This window comes from Schistocerca gregaria, chromosome 1, assembly GCF_023897955.1.
Source record: "Schistocerca gregaria isolate iqSchGreg1 chromosome 1, iqSchGreg1.2, whole genome shotgun sequence".
NCBI classification, from domain to species: domain Eukaryota; kingdom Metazoa; phylum Arthropoda; class Insecta; order Orthoptera; family Acrididae; genus Schistocerca; species Schistocerca gregaria.
Window position 1 is genome coordinate 621760663 of NC_064920.1, and position 20368 is coordinate 621781030.

At 43.4% G+C, this 20368-nt stretch overlaps 1 protein-coding gene across 7 annotated transcripts in view; it reads right to left on the reverse strand.

Moving 5' to 3' along the window:
* The window catches only part of LOC126359421 (leukocyte tyrosine kinase receptor), an 815186-nt gene extending 798536 nt beyond the window's left edge, over positions 1-16650 (reverse strand). For 6 of the 7 annotated variants that reach the window (XR_007566229.1, XM_050007634.1, XM_050007633.1 and 3 more), the window contains exon 1: positions 16352-16649. Coding sequence is in view for 6 of the 7 variants with exons in the window: in XM_050007634.1 (XP_049863591.1) it covers positions 16352-16601 (250 nt within the window). In the remaining variant the exon portion in view is untranslated. Of the gene's footprint in view, positions 1-16351 lie in introns of all 7 variants that reach the window. The other variant, XM_050007631.1, reaches the window with a different exon arrangement.
* Between the last annotated feature and the right edge of the window lie 3718 nt (positions 16651-20368).

Genomic DNA, 20368 nt, shown 5'->3' on the forward strand with positions numbered 1-20368 from the left:
CGTCTGGGTCGTCTCCAGACACGTCTGCTGCCTGGAATATCATTGATTGGAGAATAATTGTCCACTGATGAGTCCAGCTTCGAACTCAGCCCTGATGACCAGCGAAGACGTCTCTGGAGACTCCCTAGACAGCACTGGTATACCAATCTAACCTTCGTCCGCCATACGGCCCCACAGCCAGGAATAATGAGAAGTAATGGCCTGGGATGCCGTTTTCTTTCATAGCAAGACAGACCCCTTTGGTTGGCATCCGCAGCACACTTACAGCACAGGGATACGTCGACGATGTGCTACGCCCCGTTTTGTTGCCCTTCATGGAAAGCCAACCTTAGCGTATGCTTCAGCAGGATAATGCCCGCCTGCACGCAGCGACAGTTTCTACTGCTTGCCTTCTTGCCTGACGAACCCTGCCTCGACCAGCAGGGTCGCCGGATCTCTCTCCAGTTGAGAACGTTTGGACGAGATAACGTGCCAGTCGTAAGGAATTGGGCACGACAGCCGTCGGGAGGACACCCGCCAGCTCTGTCAGTGCCAAGCCGAATAACTGTTTGCATATGGTCCAGAAGTGGTCCAACGCGTTATTGAATTACTCGGCTTATGGAGATCTTTCTCCTGAATAAATCGTCCAACTTTTCTGACATTGTAACAATTTGTTTGTCTCTGCATGTACATCACATCTACCAATTTCATCTCAGTCGGATCATTTCTTAGTGGTACGTCCTTTTTTGTCAGAGTGTATTATTGGTTAGTCCTTAATTGCAGTGAGCTTTAAACGGAAAAAGCAATAATAATAATTGATCACCAAGGTCCCAGGTTCGAGTCCAGGACCGCCACACAATTTCATTTATCATTGATATCCTTTCACCATGAATTTTAATCCCACTCCTAAATCTGTCTTTTATTTACATCATTCCTTCTTAGATGTACAGATCGAACAGCCTAGGGGCGACAGACTACATCCCTGTCTCACACCCTTTTTAATCCGAGCACTTCGTTCTTGGTCGTCCACTCTTATTATTCCCTCTTGGCGCTTATCGTGTATTACACGTCTCTCCCTACAGCGTACCTCAGTTTTCCTCAAAATTTCGAATATCATGCACCATCTGACATTGTCGAATGCTTTTTCCATTTTGACAAATCCTATAAATGTATCTCGATTTTTTTTAGTCTTGCTTCCATTACCAACTGCAACGACAGAATTGCCTCTCTGGTGGCTTTACCTCTCCTAAAGCCAAACTGATTGTCATCTAACACATCCTCGATTTTCTTTTCCATTCCTCTGTGTATTATTCTTGTCAGCAGCTTGAATGCATGAGATGTTAAGCAAACTGTGCGATCATTCTCGCAGCTCTGGCAGTCTTCGGAATTGTGTGGATGATATTTTTCCAAAAATTAGATGGTATGTCTACAGACTAATGAATTCTACACACAACGTGAATAGGCATTTTATGTTTGGGGAACGCAAGAACGCAATCAGTCTTCAAAGGACACTGTTTGAAATACATATGTGTGAGCCATGCTAGAACGTTGCTCAAGTATGTTGGATCCGTACCAAACAGAATTTGGGTCATTACACCGTACAAAGGATGGCAACACGAATGGTCAAAAGTTTGATTGACAAGTCGGAGACCGTTACGGTGTTTCTGTGGAAGACGAAGTGGAGGCGTATGGAGGTACACGCAAACTATATCGATAAAGCTTACTTAAAAGTACCAGATATAAGTGATGAGTCTAGGAATGCACAGGGTGTTACGTAAAAATGCACGATGTTTTGATGCGGTTAAAGCAGTAAATCTTCGTTTCAGATCTGACTTGACCGTTGGGTGCAGAAGAACCTAAAGTTGCTGCCTAATTTTTGTCAACGTTTCACACGTTTTCACTGTTTATTGTTGTCCGTTCAAGCGGAAATGGCATCCGTTTAGAAGACGGCACACACTGTGCTTTGGTACGCCGAGTTTAAATCCACTGTTATGGTGCAAAGACAGTTATTTCCCTTCTCTTTACAAGAAAGTAGAACCAGAGGTCAAGAGGATAAAGACAAGGCATGGGCAGTTTCTGGACACTGGCAACATTCTGAAGTGGCATGCAGGGGGCCGGCTTGGCTGCAAAGAATACGTTGGGAGTAGGATTGACACATTTAACTGACAAAATTAAATTTGGAAATTTGTGGTAAGGTCTCATGGGACCAAACTGCTGAGCTCATCGGTCAGAAGCCTACACACTATGTAATCTAACTTAAACTAACTTAGGCTATGGACAACACACACACACACTCATGCCCGAGGGAGGACTCGAAGCTACGACGGGGGGAGTCGCACGGACCGTGACAAGGCGCCTCAGATCGCGCGGTTACCCCGCGCGTCTGACAGGATTACCGAACATTGCCTGGCGAAAGGATTTGCCGAACTGAGGGTTAACTCAATAAAATACTGTATAAACATTAAAAAATATGTTTATTATTACTAGTTACAGCTTTAAACAGACATTTATCACCTTTAATTTTTTGGCAAAAGTCCTTGCATGTTGCAGACTTCAAATTACTCGTAAAACGGATGCAAAGCTCTGCTTTTACCTTATCGACACTCACTTTGTTTCCAGCGTCAGACCATAAATGATTCATGTGACTAAAGTCTCTTTCCTCATGGGCATTTTTTCACGGGGCCGACATTACCCGTTTGATAATTTTTTTGTGTTAGGCGGTGCAACGATGGCGATCCTGCAGCGTTTTCGATGGGGAGTGTTTAATCGCTCAATATACATTTGGACTTGGGTCTCTGATTTTCAAATCTTCGTCGATATGTGCCGTTGCATATGAGGAAAACATTTTGGCATACACGACGAGATGCGGATCAGCGTGTGTAATTATAAGAAACCACCTTCTATGAGGATGACTCTGAACAGTATGGGACTTAACTTCTGAGGTCATCAGTCCCTTAGAACTTAGAACTACTTAAACCTAACTAACCTAAGGACATCACACACATCCATGCCCGAGGCAGGATTTGAACCTCCGACCGTAGCGGTCGCGCGGTTCCAGACTGTAGCGCCTAGAACCGTTCGGCCACCACGGCTGGCTCTATGAGGATAGTATTTAAAGTTTATACGACGTTACGGCAAATTTCCCGCTTGCAACTTATCCTACCTACTAATGCAGTTATCATTTTAGCCGTTGATTCTGTGTGTAAAAAAAAGAAGAATGAAATTTAATTGGAACTGGTTGGTTTTTTGAAGAGGATGAGGAAAGATGTGTTTTACGTTAGAATTTTTCAGAGAATTTTATTGGTTAATCGGGCGCCATGACTGAGTTTCTTTGCGCCTAAATGTATAACTAAACGCTGCGAAGTCATTTCATACAGAGAATTCTTATTAATTGTGCGAAACAATATTATTTCGCAAATAGACAGAAATAGTGTTCATAGATGAGATATTTACTAAAACTTTGTGTTTGCGTGTCTAGAGAGTCGAACTACAAGGAAAGTGATAGCCGGTACGAACCTGCACGCGGTCCAATTCCGTTGACTTCGAAATTGTGTTCTGTTTTGTCCAAATTCACATACTCTCAATCTGATACCAGTGATCATTATTCTGTAGAGCAAACTGTACTGCATGAAAGCAGTTTCCGACATGGCTGTCGTGTTATATTGGAAAAAGAATTTCAGTACCAAAAGCCAGAGAGTACACCAGGCCGCAGCAGGGTGGAGCAGACGAGAATTTTCGCCGTGTTGTCGTTGTTGTGGTCTTCAAACCGAAGACTGGTTTGATGCAGCTCTCCCTGTTACTCTGTACAGTGTGAGCCTCTTCATCTCCGAATAACTACTGTAACCCACAGCCTTCTGAATATGCTTACTGCATTCATCTCTTGAGCTCCCTCTACGATTTTTACTGTCCACGCTTCCCTTAACAACTAAATTGGTGATCCATTGATGTCACAGAACGTGTCCTATCAACCGATCCCTTCTTTTGGACAAGTTGTCTCCCAGCTTCCGTTCAGTACCTCATCATTGGTTACGTGATCTGTCCATCTAATCTTCGACATTCTTCGAAAGCTCTGAGCACTATGGGACTTACCATCTATGGTCATCAGTCTCCTAGAACTTAGAACTACTTAAACCTAACTAACCTAAGGACATCACACAACACCCAGTCATCACGAGGCAGAGTAAATCCCTGTCCCCGCCGGGAATCGAACCCGGGAACCCGGGCGTGGGAAGCGAGAACGCTACCGCACGACCACGAGCTGCGGACTCTCTGCCTGTATAAACTGTTTATCATCCATGTTCCACTTCCATACATGGTTACAAGCCGGACTTGTTCCTTCAGAAAAGACTTCCTATCAGTTAAATCTGTATTCGATATTAACTAATTTCTCTTCTTCAGAAATGGTTTTCTTGCCATTGCCAGTCTACATTTTATATCATCTCTCTACTTCAGCCGTCATAAGTTATTTTACTGCTAAAATAGCAAAACTCATCTAACACTTTAAACGTCTCGTTTGCTGATGTAATTCCCTTGGCATCACTTGATTTAATTCGATTACGGTACTTTCCATTATCCTTATTTTGGTTCTGTTGATGCTCAACTGATATCCACCTTCCAAGACGCTGCCCACTCCGTTCAACAGCTCTTTCAAGGCCTTTGCTGTCTCTGACATTACAATGTCTTTGGCAAACCTCGAAGTTTTTATTTCTTCTCCCTCGACTTAAATTCCTACTCCATATTTTATTTTTTGTTTTCTTTACTGCTTGTCCAGTGTACTGATTGATAACATGAGGGACAGGCTACAACCCTGTCTCACCCCTTCTCAACCACTGCTTCCTTTTCACGCCCCTCTTCTAAATTCAGTCTGGTTTTTGAACAAGTTCTAAACAGCGTTTTGCTCCCTGTATTTCACCCCGGGTATCTTCAGAATCTCAAAGAGAATATTCAAGTCAACATTGACAAAAGCTTTCTCTAACTCTAAAAACGCTACAAACTTTGGTTCGCCTTTTCTTAACCTGTCTTCTAATATAAATCGTGGGGTCAGTACTGCCGTTTTCAACATTTCTTCGGAATGCATACTGATCTTCCCTGAGCTCGGCTTCTATCAGTTTTTCCGTTCTTCTGTAAGGAATCCATGTTATTATTTTGCATCCGTGTCTTATTAAACTCGTAGTTCGGTAATTTTCACACCTGTCAGCACCTGTTTTCTTTGGAAATGGAATTATTATATTCTTCTTGAAGTGTGAGTCTGTTTCGTCTGTCTCATACATCTTGCACACTAGCTCTAAGAGTTTAGTCATGACTGGCTCTCCCGAGGCTACCAGTAGTTCTGAGGGAATGTCGTCCATTCCAGTGTCTTTTTTCGACTTAGGTCCTTCAGTGCTCTGTCAGATTTTTCTCGCAATATCGTATCTCCCATGTCATGTTGATCTACGTCCTCTTCCATTTCTATAATACTGCCTTCTAATTCATCATCCTAGTATAGACCCTCTATATACTGCTTCCATCTTTCAGCTTCCTCTTCTTTGCTTAGGAATGGTTTTCAATATGAGCTCTTGATATTTATACAGCTGCTTTTTTCCCCCCAAAGGCCTCTTTAATTTTCCTGTAGGCGTTATCTACCGTTCTCCCAGTGAAATATGCTTCTAAATCCTTTCACCTTGTGGCAAATCTTATTCCATTCTACAAGATTTCGACTTGTGGTTTGAAAAAGTGTAGTCGACTTGCAACTAAGGAACCATGTATCCGTTCATTGATTAATCAGAGGCTCAGGGTGAACGTTTGCCACATTTTTTATGTCTAACGATTCAACCGTTTTTACTAACAAGGGGAATGCCACGGTTGGGAATGAAGTTCGGAGTGAGACGGCGTGTGTTTGCAGCACTACCCCATAGAGTTACAATGCCCCAGCCATACGGCCAGATGGCCAGCCATTCACGAGAAAAACGCTCCGAAACTTTCAGTCCTACAGTATATATATCCTTGCGTCCGCTCACTGAACCGCTCACGGAACGATGACATCCTTTACTTTTCAGCGCCTGCAGACTCCAGCGAGGATGTGCTTTGGCAATGTTGACGCATTGTATTTTGTATTCTAGCGGAATATACGTAGGCTCTTTGGATTTTTCCCTGTGGGTTCATACTCACCCGAAGAATTGTCTATTATAACCTCTTCGAATTCTATATCTTCACCACCTTCATTCTCGTGAAGAAACTCTTCATGAACCACGATAGTGTTTTCACTCAAGAAATCTATCACAATTTTGTACAACTTCTGTGCCATCAGCATAGCTTTGTGCGGAATTGGCGGCGAACCTTCTGACGCTAGTAAATCGTTTTCAACCAGCATTGCATTGAAATGGGTAACTGCATCTTTAATCAGCAACTTCGATTTCTCTCTGTGTAGATAATCGCCAGTAATCTACGAGTCCCCTAGGACTCCCGATGTGTTCACTTCGAAGCACTGTAACCACAAAACGTTGTTAACAGGAAAAACTTTCACACATGTCTACTCGTTCCAGGCACGCAAAAGCAACTGCTAGGTTCTTCTTCCCTGTTTATAGTACAGGGAGCGCGGATGCGCGGCTATCCCTTCACTCTCCAAGTTTGTCAAATGCCCCTTTGTGGGGACCCTCGTTTATAGCGGTCTCATGAAGTTCAATTCGATCGTGTACCTGAACTAGTCGGATAGAAGAGGTACACACCTGTTCGACGGATGTTATGTATAATATACGTGATAGAAATGAAATATTGTCAGTATACAATACAAAAGAATATTTGAAGGAAACAATTTGCTTGGAAAAAATGAAAATGTTGAAAGAACAAAAGTTTTCAATTTGATCGTCATTGTATTTTTTTCAATGTTGTTGTTGTTGTGGTCTTCAGTCCAGAGACTGGTTTGATGCAGCTCTCCATGCTACTCCACCGAGCGAGGTGGCGCAGTGGTTAGCACACTGGACTCGCATTCGGGAGGACGACGGTTCAATCCCGTCTCCGGCCATCCTGATTTAGGTTTTCCGTGATTTCCCTAAATCACTTCAGGCAAATGCTGGGATGGTTCCTTTGAAAGGGAACGGCCGATTTCCTTCCCCATCCTTCCCTCACCCGAGCTTGCGCTCCGTCTCTAATGACCTCGTTGTCGACGGGACGTTAAACAGTAATATCCTCCTCCTCCTCCATGCTACTCTATCCTGTGCAAGTTTCTTCATCTCCCAGTACCTACTGCAACCTACATCCTTCTGAATCTTTTAGTGTACTCATCCCTTGGTCTCCCTCTACGATTTTTACCATCCACGCTGCCCTACAATACTAAATTGGTGATCCCTTGCCTCAGGATATGCCCTACCAACCGATGCCTACTTCTAGTCAAGTTGTGCCACAAATTTCTCTTCTCCCGAATTGTGTTTAGTACCTCCTCATAAGTTATGTGATGTATCCATCTAATCTGCAGCATACTTCTGTACCACCAGATTTCGAAAGCTTCTATTGTCTTGTTGTCTGAACTATTTATCATCCACGTTTCACTTCCATACATGGCTACACTCCGTACAAATACTTTCAGAAACGACTTCCTGACATTGAAATCTGTACTCGATGTTAACAAATTTCACTTCTTCAGAAACGCTTTCCTTGCCATTGCCTGTCTATGTTTTATATCCTCCCTACTTCGACCTTCATCAGTTATTTTGCTCCCCAAATAGTAAAACTCCTTTACTGCTTTAAGTGTCTCATTTCCTAATCTAATTCCGGCTGCATCATCCGATTTAATTCTACTACATTTTTTTTTCAATAAGGAAAAGCAAATAGATACTTTGAAAATACGAAGCACTAATTGTTACGAATATTGCATAGGCCACCGCACTATTCGGTTCAGTGAGCGGACGTATGGGTATTATATACTGTAGGACTGAAAGTTTCGGAGCGTTTCTCTCGTGAATGGCTGGCCATCTGGCCGTATGGCTGGGGCATTGTAACTCTATGGGGTAGTGCTGCAAACACACGCCGTCCCACTCCTAACTTCTTTTCCCAACCTTGGCACTCCCCTTGTAAGTACACACTTTTCATCTCCTTTCATAGAGCAGTTTTGAGAGTGAGTCATATCAAATTTCGACGCTCAATATGAGAAACTCTGACTTTCTCTAAGGCTAACTAACTTTAAGGTGGTAGCCTCAGAGCCGACCGATGTGGCCGTGCGGTTCCTAGGCGCTTCCGTGAGGAACCACGCGACCGCTACCGTCGCAGGTTCGAATCCTGCCTCGGGCATGGATGTGTGTGATGTCCTTAGGTTAGTTAGGTTTAAGTAGTTCTAGGGGACTGATGGCCCATAGTGCTCAGAGCCAATTGAACCATTTGGTAGCCTCAGACAGTTAACCCAAATTTTCAAGTTAAAATTTTATCCAAACTCGTTATTAGGTTACAGTCCGCAGCTCGTGGTCTTGCGGTAGCGTTCTCGTTTCACGCGCACGGGGTACCGAGTTCGATTCCCGGCGGTGCCAGGGATTTTTTTCTGCCTCGAGATGACTGGATGTTGTGTATTTTTCATCCTCATTCACTGTCAAGTCGCCGTAGTGGCTTTAAAGGACTTGTGGAGCGGCGGCCGAACCGCCTCGCGAGGGGTCTCCCGGCCACCAATGCCATACGTTCATTATTATTATTATAATTAGGTTACAAATCGGAGCGGCAACTGTATAGAGAAGCAGCTAGGAGGTGTAGGTATATGTTGGAAGTAAAACAGCCTTGATTTTCACAATGATGTCCGTTTCGTGACCGATCGGAGGTTGAGAAAAAAAATTATAAAAAAAAAGAGAGAGAGAGAAATCCCTCGCAGATGTAGATGCCAGTAGCGGTTACTCTGAGCGAGCCTACTAGCAGGTGGTCTTAACATGTGAGAGGTCATTGAGGTCAGTGCGGAGGATGGGTCCGCTGCGCCACGCAGAGGCTCTGCCGGCAAAGATTGAAGATGGCAGTTGCGTCGCGCCGCGGCGCGCAGGAAAGGCCCGTAATCAATTCTTGCGCCGGCCGCGGCCAGCGCGGCGGCTGGGTGACCCGCGATGGCGCTGGCGGCGGCGGCGGCGGCGGCGGGGGTGGCGGCGCAGCCTGTTGCGCCGGGGCCACCGGCTGCCCCTGCCCGGCCACCCAAACACCTACCGGAATCATGACGCAATACGTTTCCCTGTGAAAAAATCCGGCTCCGCAATATCATCGTCTTGTAGGAGAAACAAATGAAGTCGATACTTGCTAATTCTAACCTCTATAAACCGATTTTATCGTCAAGTTGTCCCTCGGAAAAACCTGGATGACATAAGAAACCGCATGTTGGGTATCCTCTTCTACTTCTCTTTCTTCACTTCTTGTGTTAGGCAAATTGCCTGTTAACGGTACTCCATCCCTTGTACGACGTTCCCATATTTCCTTTTCCGGTGCATTTATAATTGATATCTTTTACAGGGAATATTTCTCTACCCATACAGCCCACAAGTTCCTTTTACTTTTTCCTTTTCTCTTTCGTTTCTTCGTTTCAACTTACAGGATGTTCCTAAATTACCGTTCCAAACTTCTAGGAATTATAGAGGGGAGTCAATAGATAATAGTTTGAATCTGAACCCATGTGCGGATACATCTTGTTTCCGTGCTTCAGCCATTTGAAAACATGTTGGCAACGCGACCACTTCTAGAAGTAATTGATTCGGCGTGATCCAGTATCTCACTTGTTTTACAGTTTCACTCGTTAACAGCCAAAGAAATTGTTCGAGTACTTTTTGAGGGGTTCTCTTCAACATGATGCACTACGGTTTCTTCCAACTCGGGTGCCGGACGGAGTGGCCGTGCGGTTCTAGGCGCTACAGTCTGGAGCCGAACGACCGCTACGTCGCAGGTTTGAATCCTGCCTCGGGCATGGATGTGTGTGATGTCCTTAGGTTAGTTAGGTTTAATTAGTTCTAAGTTCTAGGCGACTGATGACCTCAGAAGTTAAGTCGCATAGTGCTCAGAACCATTTGAAGCATTTTGAACCAACTCGGGTGTGCGGCCTTTCCTTGGAGCACCAGCTACACCTGGTGGCGGTGAAGGTACTCTTTCTCGCTGCTGTCAAGTAATTATGACGAAAGGGATATGTAACGGAGACGGGCGTTGTGGAGAACGATATTGATAAAGGCGACGAGCAGCTCTTCCATTACCGCCAGCTTCGCCATTTAGAAAGATCGTGCCGATGTACTCTGCAAACGTGTACATAGCCATGTTGCTCTAACACTCACAGACACGTGAATGAGACTCGAACCAGGTTAGAGAGGTAGGAAAGGCGTCAAATGACATCAGTAGAATCGACGTAACTACCCCCTGCCATGATTACCCTGTTGCATACCTACCCGGCAAACATGTTTTCAAACGGCTGTAGCACGGAAGCGGTACGTTTCCAGAAATGGGTTCCCATTCAGAATACTGTGTACTCACTCCCGTCTGCGAGTCCTAGAACTTTGTAACGGAAATTTCCGAACACCCTGTGTATTCCTAAGTCTCCTCTCACATTCTCATTTCTTTTACGACCATCTATGGTACATCCTTCCACCATTCTTAGAAGCCTAATTTCTTGAGCCTGTATTCTACTTGCTTGGTGTCTTACTGTTGCCAATGCTTCACTGCCATAAGTGAGGGTTGTTTCTGCTTTGGTTTTATGAAACTTCAGCTCGGTTTGTGCCCTAACTCTCTTGCGCAAATTTTTTTCTATCGTTCTGCATATGAAAAGTAATTTATTTAATTTTTAGACCACATCTTGATTATACACCTAAGTTATGTCACATCGTAGATATTTAATATGTTAAACTTGCTTTAAGATTTTATTATTCAAGACTATTTTCGATTTCACTGATCGGATTTCCTGAAATTACATCACTTTCGTTTTATCTACAGGCAATGTTAAGTTCTAATCTGAGGCTATCTGCTGCAATTTACAGACCCCACCTGAAGATCATGTTCATTCCCTGCAGTTACAGATTGGTCATCTACATATAAAACCACATTCTGCATTGTGTCGCGATCTGAACATACTCCTTTTCTATTCAACTTTTTCCATTTATTGATCACTTCATTTACGTATGTATTTTAAGAGTGTCGGAGAAATACAGAATCTTTGCCATTCTCCTTTGTATTCATTGACTTTGTGATTATGTTCTCCATATACATAACAATTTTGGTGTTTGTGTATAGACTTGATAGCATTTGTGAAGTGCCATGAACAAGCATGTTCGGCCGTTATATTCCATAGCAATCCATTGATCACATTATCAAATGCCGTTTCAAAACACCTTACTAGCAATATAGAGCATGACGTACAAAGCAAATCATCGCTTATAAAGTGATGAAATCACTCGACAAATAAGAAAAGGATAATGTACGTGTCAATAACATAAAAGAGAAGGAATGGATATCTCATTGTAAAAATTAACAGTATGATTGTACGGTAATTCTTCGTTACCTGAACTAAATGATACTTAAGGACTGGGTGATTGATATGAGAGAATTAACGGATGCTCTAAAAGGTACAAAGAATAGGAATGTTTGGATGGTATTAACAGAGAATTGTGGAAATATGTTTTTCAACACTCGATACATCGATCCAATTGTCATGACAGACGCCCGCAAACATTCTGTGTAAAATTCGATGCTAGCGGATACCTAACATTCAGTAATTAGTATTGTTTCGTAAGTTGTTTCCGAGCTTGTTTTCTTTTTTACTTTATTATTTAATTTTAGCGATACTCCTTTGTTTACTCGGCATTACATAATGTACTACAGTACATAAATCGCTTTAGACCCCAAAGAAGATCAAGTGACGGACTTCCAAAGAAATTAAGTAGATTATTGAGACAGTGGATGTGGAGCGGTAAAGTGGATACGTTGAAATCATTAAGGATTCCCCCATCCACGCTGTCGACATCTTGAAGCAGAAAGATCGTATTGCTCAAAACGCTTCAACCAGAGGAAGAAGCGATTTCAACAGCGTAAGTTGCCACTTCTTGTACAATGCTTAGTGAAATGGTCTAATCAATTTAGAGGGCACAACGTGACTATAGGGCCTTGTATGCAGTAGGAAAGACTACGCTACTCGCGTACTAACTAACATGAGGACATCACACACATCCGTGCCCAAGGCAGGATTCGAACCTGCGACCGTAGCGGTCGCGCGGTTCCAGACTGTAGCGCCTAGAACCGCTCGGCCACTCCGGCCGGCAGGCAAGAATAAAGTAGAATCTTTCGAAATGTGGTGTTACAGAATAATGCTGAAATTTAGGTGGTAAGAAGTACCGAATAGAGTCGCGGAGAATAGATGACAGAACTTGGACAAACATACATCTTAAGTCATCAAGGAACCGTTAATTCAGTGATGTACGAGGTGGGAGGGGAAGTAATTACAGAGACCGTGTCTCGACTACAGGAAGTAGGTTCATTAGATGTAGGCTGCTTTACTTACACGGAGATGAAGCGACTTGCACAGGCCAAATCAGCATGGAGAGCAGATTCTTACCAGTCTTGGGACCAAACAAACAAGAAGAAAAAAATACGTAGAAGATATTATGAGCTCATGGGAGCACTTGACAGCAGTTGAAGATATATTTAATTGGTTGTACTGTAACTGCTATTAAGTGGGAAACTGAGAGTTTAACGCGCCGCCGGTATCAATATGGTGGTAAATAAAATCGATTGTGCTCCTCTTAAAGGAACAAACAAGACGTTAGCCTTGCTTTGTTTAGAGAAAAGTAATTCAGGTTGGCCATGGAGGAATTTCCCTTCAACTCCTCCCGAATAATATTCCTGTCTCTTCATCAACGTAGCAAATGCAGACTTAGTAACAACCATCAGTGGGCTAATGCTTCATTGGATTCAGTACATCACTTTGATTGTGATGACATATTGCGCTAAAGACCATAGATATTGCAATAGCTTTAATATTAATGACGTAATAATTTTTCAAAAGTCCTTCCATTCAAATCTGAAACTCTGTGGCACTGGTACACCAACCGTGATAATGTTACAGAATGAATTCAATCGTGGTTGCAGTAAAGACAGTTTTATTAGTTCTTCGTTTGCGACGCTTTTCGCCTGTATGTAAAGGTGTCTTCAGACAATCGAACTATGGATAAATAATCATTTCAAGAAATGAGGAGTCAAAAGTATAAAATTACACTCAGGCAGAAAAGGGGCCAAGTGCATGTACATCGGTAAAATACGGAACAATGCCGATGTAGTACTTTGTAGCTTGTGAAGGTTTACAGTATCGTGGTGACACACACCAGCCAGTAATGGTAATAGAGGGGAATTCTCATATGTTAAGATGAAAAGTAACTTTTTTTATAATGCCGGTCTGTTAATAGCATAAAAACTCATCATATGAAGACGGCGCCACTTAAGCACAAAATATTGTCTGCTTACATCTGTGATATATGCAAAACCTGACGCTCTAGCACTGGTCTGGCTAGCTAGCACGTAAGGTTGTGCATGAATCACAGATGTAAGCAGGCACTGTTTTGTATTTAAGGGGCGCCGTCTCCACGTGATGATTTTTTATGCTATTGGCAGAACCGGAATTTTTAAAAAAGTCACTCTTTATCTTAACATATGAGAATTCCCCTCTATTACCATTACTGGCTGGTGTGTGCCACCACGCTACTGTCAACCTTCACAAGGTGCAAATTGCGATTGTCGGCATTGTCCCGTATTTTAGCGATGTGCGTGCACTTGGCCCATTTTTGCCTGAGTGTAATTTTATACTTTTGACTCCTCATTTCTCGAAATGATTATTTATCCATAGTACGATTGTCTGAAGACGCCTTTACATACAGGCGAAACGCGCCGCAAATGAAGAACTAATAAAACCGCCTTTATTGCAAACACGACTGAATTCTCTCTGTAATAATTTTTCCCATGGTAGCTTTTTCGCCTTATCTTCCTTCGCGATCTTGTTACTCTCCCACCTAGTCTCTCTTATTTTTTCTACCTCTTTGTAAACTGTATTAGCACAACCAAGTAAGAAGGAAAAGTCGCAATTTTTCTTTAACTTCTTTGGATATCTATTGATAGTTTCTTCTTTGGTGAAATAGAAACAAGCCACAAGATTAGAAGCTAATGTAATAAATGCTTTATTATTGTAGTTGGCAGATGAATTGAGATGTGAGAGGTCTGCTATTATCTTGAGCTGTTTTGCCACTGAGCAGTCCGGGGGCGGTGACGTAATGTTTAGCACCTTGTATACATTTGAGTCAGACCACTAACGGTCATTGTCTTTAGGGTTTGCTACAACTTTTCTGTAGGGTTGTTCCGTTCAGGAAGGACATGATAGGTATCCGCCTTCATATTTCTCCACCTAGTGCTGGCGCTAGAACGATCACGACGCCCACGGAACATTAAAACGTATCCCTCAATCTTTCTTCCACGAGACAAAGTAGGCTATTCCTAGTTTAAGTGTTGCCCGATCCGGTTTAGATAGCCAGCAATTCTAGAAATTGATGTATATTTTAAGTTACTTTGCCCATAAACCGTTACGAAGCGGAGACTTTCCTTTTCACAGTACAACGAAGTACAGCTCCAGAGAAATTTTGTTCCACCGTCTAAAAGACCCCGAGCGTGTCCGAACTTTATGTGCGTGACGAAATACGTCACAACACCAATGAAGAGTGATGTGGCAAGTGCTTCTCAACGGTGTATATAGCTGCAACGAAAAAAAGATTTCTGAGTTCTTGTGTGCTAATTTGCGTCCGTACCCTTGTGAAGATTAAACAAATGGGACTAGTACTTTTCTGTTTTTCAGTATAACGAAGTTCACTATCAGCTAATAGTACTTTGCGCTCATTCTTACTCCTCAGGTTTGTATGTGTGCCCGAATATACCCTAGGTAATCGATTGATCTGTAAATAGACCTTTGCTTCTGTAGTGTGGAAAACTCTAACCATCGAACTATTGTCTTTTTTCAAATTGTTTATTCACTCGCACACACACAATTTTTTTTTTTTTGAAAAAAAAACTTGCTTTGACAGTCGTCGACGTTCTTTATATCACGTGAGTTTTCATGGCGTTTTCATGAGTGATCTACCGTTTTTCCTGCACAATCTGATAATTACCTGTGGCGTCTATAAACGATAATATATGTTGAAAACTAATGTGGTAGTGCCGACAAACAAAAAATTTTAAACAAGACTTAATCATAAACTGGTCTCCTTTACAATAGACATGTCCTTGCTTCTAAAAAACGTTTTGTTTCTGTCGTTAGTTTCGTATTTACTAAAAGGATGATATCACAACAAATGTCCATACTATGTCAGTCATTGAAACTTACCTTCTTATACGTAAAACAACAGAGCAGAATGCTGTTCTAAACAGTGCGCCGAACGTCCCAACATGAAGTGCTGTAATAAGCTACCTTTCAATATTAATCGACTCATAAGCATTTCAGAAGCAGACTACTACGCCATGGAGAGTACAGATTTTTTCCTGATGCACTGCCGACGAAGTTCCTTCCGACAAACATCTCCACTGATTTCAGCAGACATAACGGGCACATCGGTGGTCGTTTTTTAGGTTTTTATTTGCCTTTCGATTCCCTTTATCCCGAATGGGAAGCGTTGATCACTTAAAGTGCGCATTTCACCGACAGTCCAACTTCTTTGGCACTTTTAGTCTCGTTTATCAATAATGAAATACACTTTACGTTAAGAACCCAACAACATGTAGACTTTGTTTTTATCCCATAGGGCAGTTACTCTCCTGACCTATTTTGTTGTTCCCGGGCTGCGTTAAATGGCACTTCGGGCATTCTAGTCCTTCTGTGTCTGACTGATGGTACGTTCCGCTGGCACTGAAAGTTCAATTTTAACGCCATTTACCTGCGAATAGTGAAAATTATCCGTTACAGAACGAGTAAATACGAGATTAAAGCAGACAGCAACACAAGCAAACTATATCACGTCAGAACTACTTGCGTATGTTGCAGATTTAAGGTAAAACAACAACGTGATCTATGACAGAAATTTAATAATATGACAATATTTTCTGTCAAGGTGGTAAGTAGAACATTAATAATCTGTTTAGCAACACATAAATTAGGGAAAACTGTGCTGTGTTTAGTTCGATACGGATGCATGGTAACGTTTTGTTGCAATTAAAATGGGCTGCGTCATCCAACAAAGATAACAGATGCCTTCATCAGTTTTCCGTCAAAGGGAAGTCGCTGGAATCTATCGTATCATTGTATCCTTAAATCGCAAGGAGTTTTAGTTTTACTCAGACACATGAAAGAGGGTGTGTTATTGCAGTGCAGAACTCACTGGATTTTCAGACTCGACGATTGCTAGTGCCGAGGGGTGTTCAGGACAGTTGGACTCACCATCAGCGTTTCCGCTGGCATCGGTGGCAGGTGCGGTGCCGTTCTCCAACGGCGTTGCCCCCGAGGCGAGGACGAAGCCACCCGCATCCCACCTCCAGGCGCAAGGGCTCTCGAAGTCGCAGTCGAGGCCGTGCTTGTTGCTGGAGCCGGAGGCGGGCACCGAAGCCGTGAAAGCGGCCGCCGCTGCAGCCGCCGCCGCCGCCGAAGCCGCTGCAGACGCCGCGCCCACCAGCAGCACGAGCACCATCATATTCTGTCTCAACAGCGAGGCATCGCGAGTCCACACTGAGCACCCCGTGCGCCGTAGCCCACCAGCCTAGAGCGCCCGATCGCTGCGCTGTCTGCGGGATGCTGCAGAACTACGTGGCACGCCGGAGCTCGAGGTGCAGGACCACCGGAGACCGTAGCGCCGCACCCGGGATGCTGACGAACTACGTAGTCGATTGGGTGGATGCGCGACTGCTACGCCTCTCGTGGCGAGTTACACGACTATGGCGCTGCCGGCGTCCACTTCGAAACAGTTGGTTCCAGCTGTTTTCAGTTATTTCCTGTTCTTAAAAAATAAATTAAAAAATGAAATTGACCATGTGTGAGTAGGACTCGAGCACTGAGTCTTCCGCACCAACTTAATTGTGTAAATATATAGTTTATCCATTAGGCGAATTGAGGATACTATCAATTTCTGCCTGCTATCGACATTGATAGTGGCAAGCTATCGGTTTCAGATATTGCAATACTTTCAAGCATGTCTTAATTTTTTCTGGAAAATTTTGTTAATTACGTCCTTAACAAATTAGGATCCGCTAGCATTATAGAATTTAAGGTACACATGCTGTGTGAATTCCACAAAATTAGAAGGTATTCGAATCACAAGAAAAAGTTCGGTAATATGCTAAAAATTGTATTTGAAAGATTAGGCATTGGTTAATATAAAAAAGAAGACTGTGTTGACAGTGATGTATTGTAGTTACCTTAAGAATATTATTTAAAATCTTACAGTATATTCTTGGTGTGTGCTTTTTCTACTTCAGAGAGTAGTTTTTGAAATTTATAAGCTAATGTAGAGAACTTATGTGACAGTGAGATTGTGTATCTAACAGTATCAAAACACAAAACATTAAAGGTGCATTATTGACGTATATTAGAAATCTGGCAATAGACAGTTTTTATGGAAAGGTCCTTATAGATTGGTTAAAATCATAAGATTCTATCTGATAATGTAATGTTTAATAGCTGGCGCATTGCCCTGTTCATTTTTGCACTGTGATGTGTAAGTGAGACTGACAGTGAAAGACTTATTATATAGGTCTGATCACATCAGATACTTAACATTCAATTAATGCCCAGAAAGTGTAGTTGGAAGGCTATTCAACTTTATTATATATCTCCTTTCCACCATTCTCAAGTATTTCATAAATTGTCTAATATGATTATTAAATTGCTTTATATTTTTTTAAAAAGCGGTTCTAGGCGCTACAGTCTGGAACCGCGCGACTGCTACGGTCGCAGGTTCGAGTCCTGCCTCCGGCATGGATGTGTGTGACGTCATTAGGTTAGTTACTTTAAAGTAGTTGTAAGTTCTAGGGGACTGATGACCTCAGGAGTTAAGTCCCATAGTGCTCAGAGCCATTTTTTTGAACAATTTCGAATTTTTCCCCATTTTCGTGTACTGTGAGACCTTACTTCTCCTTTGGCTAAAATAAAGGTCCAGATCGCAATGATATTTATTTATTTATTTTAGACTTTAAGTGAAAGTCGTCTTTAGAATGTGAACCTGACAGTATTGTCAATTCTCAGGTTCACTGACGGCACTACTACATGGGACTGTAGATGTTCAGCAGAGTACCTGCTGAATCAGCTTGTCCCTGATGACGAAAAGGCGAATGACCAGCAACATCAAAATGGTTCAAATGGCTCTGCGCACTATGGGACTTAACATACGTAGTCATCAGTCCACTAGAACCTAGAACTACTTAAACCTAACTAACTTAAGGACATCACACAACACCCAGTCATCACGAGGCAGAGAAAATCCCTGACCCCGCCGGGAATCGAGCCCGGAAACACGGGCGCGGGAAGCGAGAACGCTACCGCACGACCACGAGTCGCGGACCCCAGCAACATCACGCAGACTTACAACGACAAATGGATGACACATACTCAATGGTCCCTTTTACTGACCCATTTGACCGAGAAGAGGTAGTGTTAGCAGTTAAAACAGTTAAAGAAGAAGAACGGCTCACACTCAGAAACATTAAAAAATTCATTTGCACAAATCGAAACTTTTCAAACGCAGTTACTGAATAAAACGTTACTGTAAGGTAGGGCAACGCCATATGGAAAACTTTGAACAATCAAAAAATCAGAGGATCGGGACGCTACAGATCCAAAGACTTACAAGCTCACCCTTCCTCTTGAACACGTTGTTTAAAGTACAGGAGAGGCTCCTCTGTAAACGAATACGGTCACACAGGAGGCTCTTCGGTCTTATGCCGCGTCAGTATGCCTTTAGGCCCAGAAGCTCAATAGACGATGCAGTTAACCGACTGCTGGAAAGAATGCAGGACACACAAGAAAAATACGCAGTAACAATAGCAGTAGACATAACCGCCACCTTCGACAGCCTCTGGTGGCTCCCTTATTTGAAAGGCTACTAGAGAGGTGCACACACCAAAGAATCGTATACAATAGCTTACTCGACTACTGCAAAGATAGAGTGGCTAAATAGCAGGCAGAAAAACAAAAGGTTACCAAGAAAATAACTGAATGATATCCATAAGACTCAAAATGCGGGCCAATTTTCGGGGATACTGTCATAGAATCACTTCTAAGTACACGCATTAAAAAAAGTTTTGCATCACCCCAGTTCCCATAACTACTGGGAATAGACGTTCACTGTGGATATTGTATCACAGACACAGTCCTTTCGACTGTTCAGAGATGTCACTAAACCCAGCCAAAGATGTTAATCAACCAAGCATGAGCAGCGCCTAATCGACGGAGGGGTCCGACAGCCGATCAGTTCCAGTAAAAATGTAAATGTCGTGTGACTAGGGCCTCCCGTCGGGTAGACCATTCGCCGGGTGCAAGTCTTCTGATTTGACGCCATTTCGGCTACTTGCGCGTCGATGGGGATGAAATTATGATGATGAGGACAACACAACACCCAGTCCCCAACAGAACACCCAGTCCCTGAGCGGAGAAAGTGTCTGACCCAGCCAGGAATTGAACACGGGCCCTTACGATTGACATTCTGTCGCGCTGGCCACTCAGCTACCGTGGCGGAGAGTTCCAGTCATTCCATCAGGAAGGAGGTACACGGCTCGTGTTGCCTGTAGTTCAACCATGCCTAGACGGTCAATACGGCGGTTCGATCGCGTCTGCATTGTTACTTTTTGCCAGGAAGGGCTCTCAGCAAGGGAAGCGTCCAGGCGTCTCGGAGAAAACCAAAGCGATGTTGTTCGAACTTGGAGGAGATACAGATAAACTGGAACAGGAACTGTCGATGACATGCCTCCCTCAGGCCGCCCAAGGGCTACTACTGCAGAGGACGACCGCTACCTACGGATTATGGCTCGGAGGAACCCTGACCGCAACGCCACCATGTTGAATAATACTTTTCGTGCAGCCACAGGACGTCGTGTTACGAGTCAAACTGTGCGCAATAGGTTGCATGATGCGCAACTTCACTCCCGACGTCCATGGCGAGGTCCATCTTTGCAACCACGACACCATGCAGAGCGGTACAGAAGGGCCCAACAACATGCCGAATGGACCGCTCATGATTGGCATCGCGTTCTCTTCACCGATGAGTGTCGCATATGCCTTCAACCAGACAATCGTCGGAGAAGTGTTTGGAGGCAACCCGATCAGGCTGAACGCCTTAGACAAATTGCCCAGCGAGGTTCCCGGTGCTGGAGGTTCTCTGCTCTTTTGGGGTGGCGGCATATGTGGGGGCGAGGTAAGCTGCTCATGATCTTGGAAGGAGCCGTAACGGCTGTACGATTCGTGAATGCC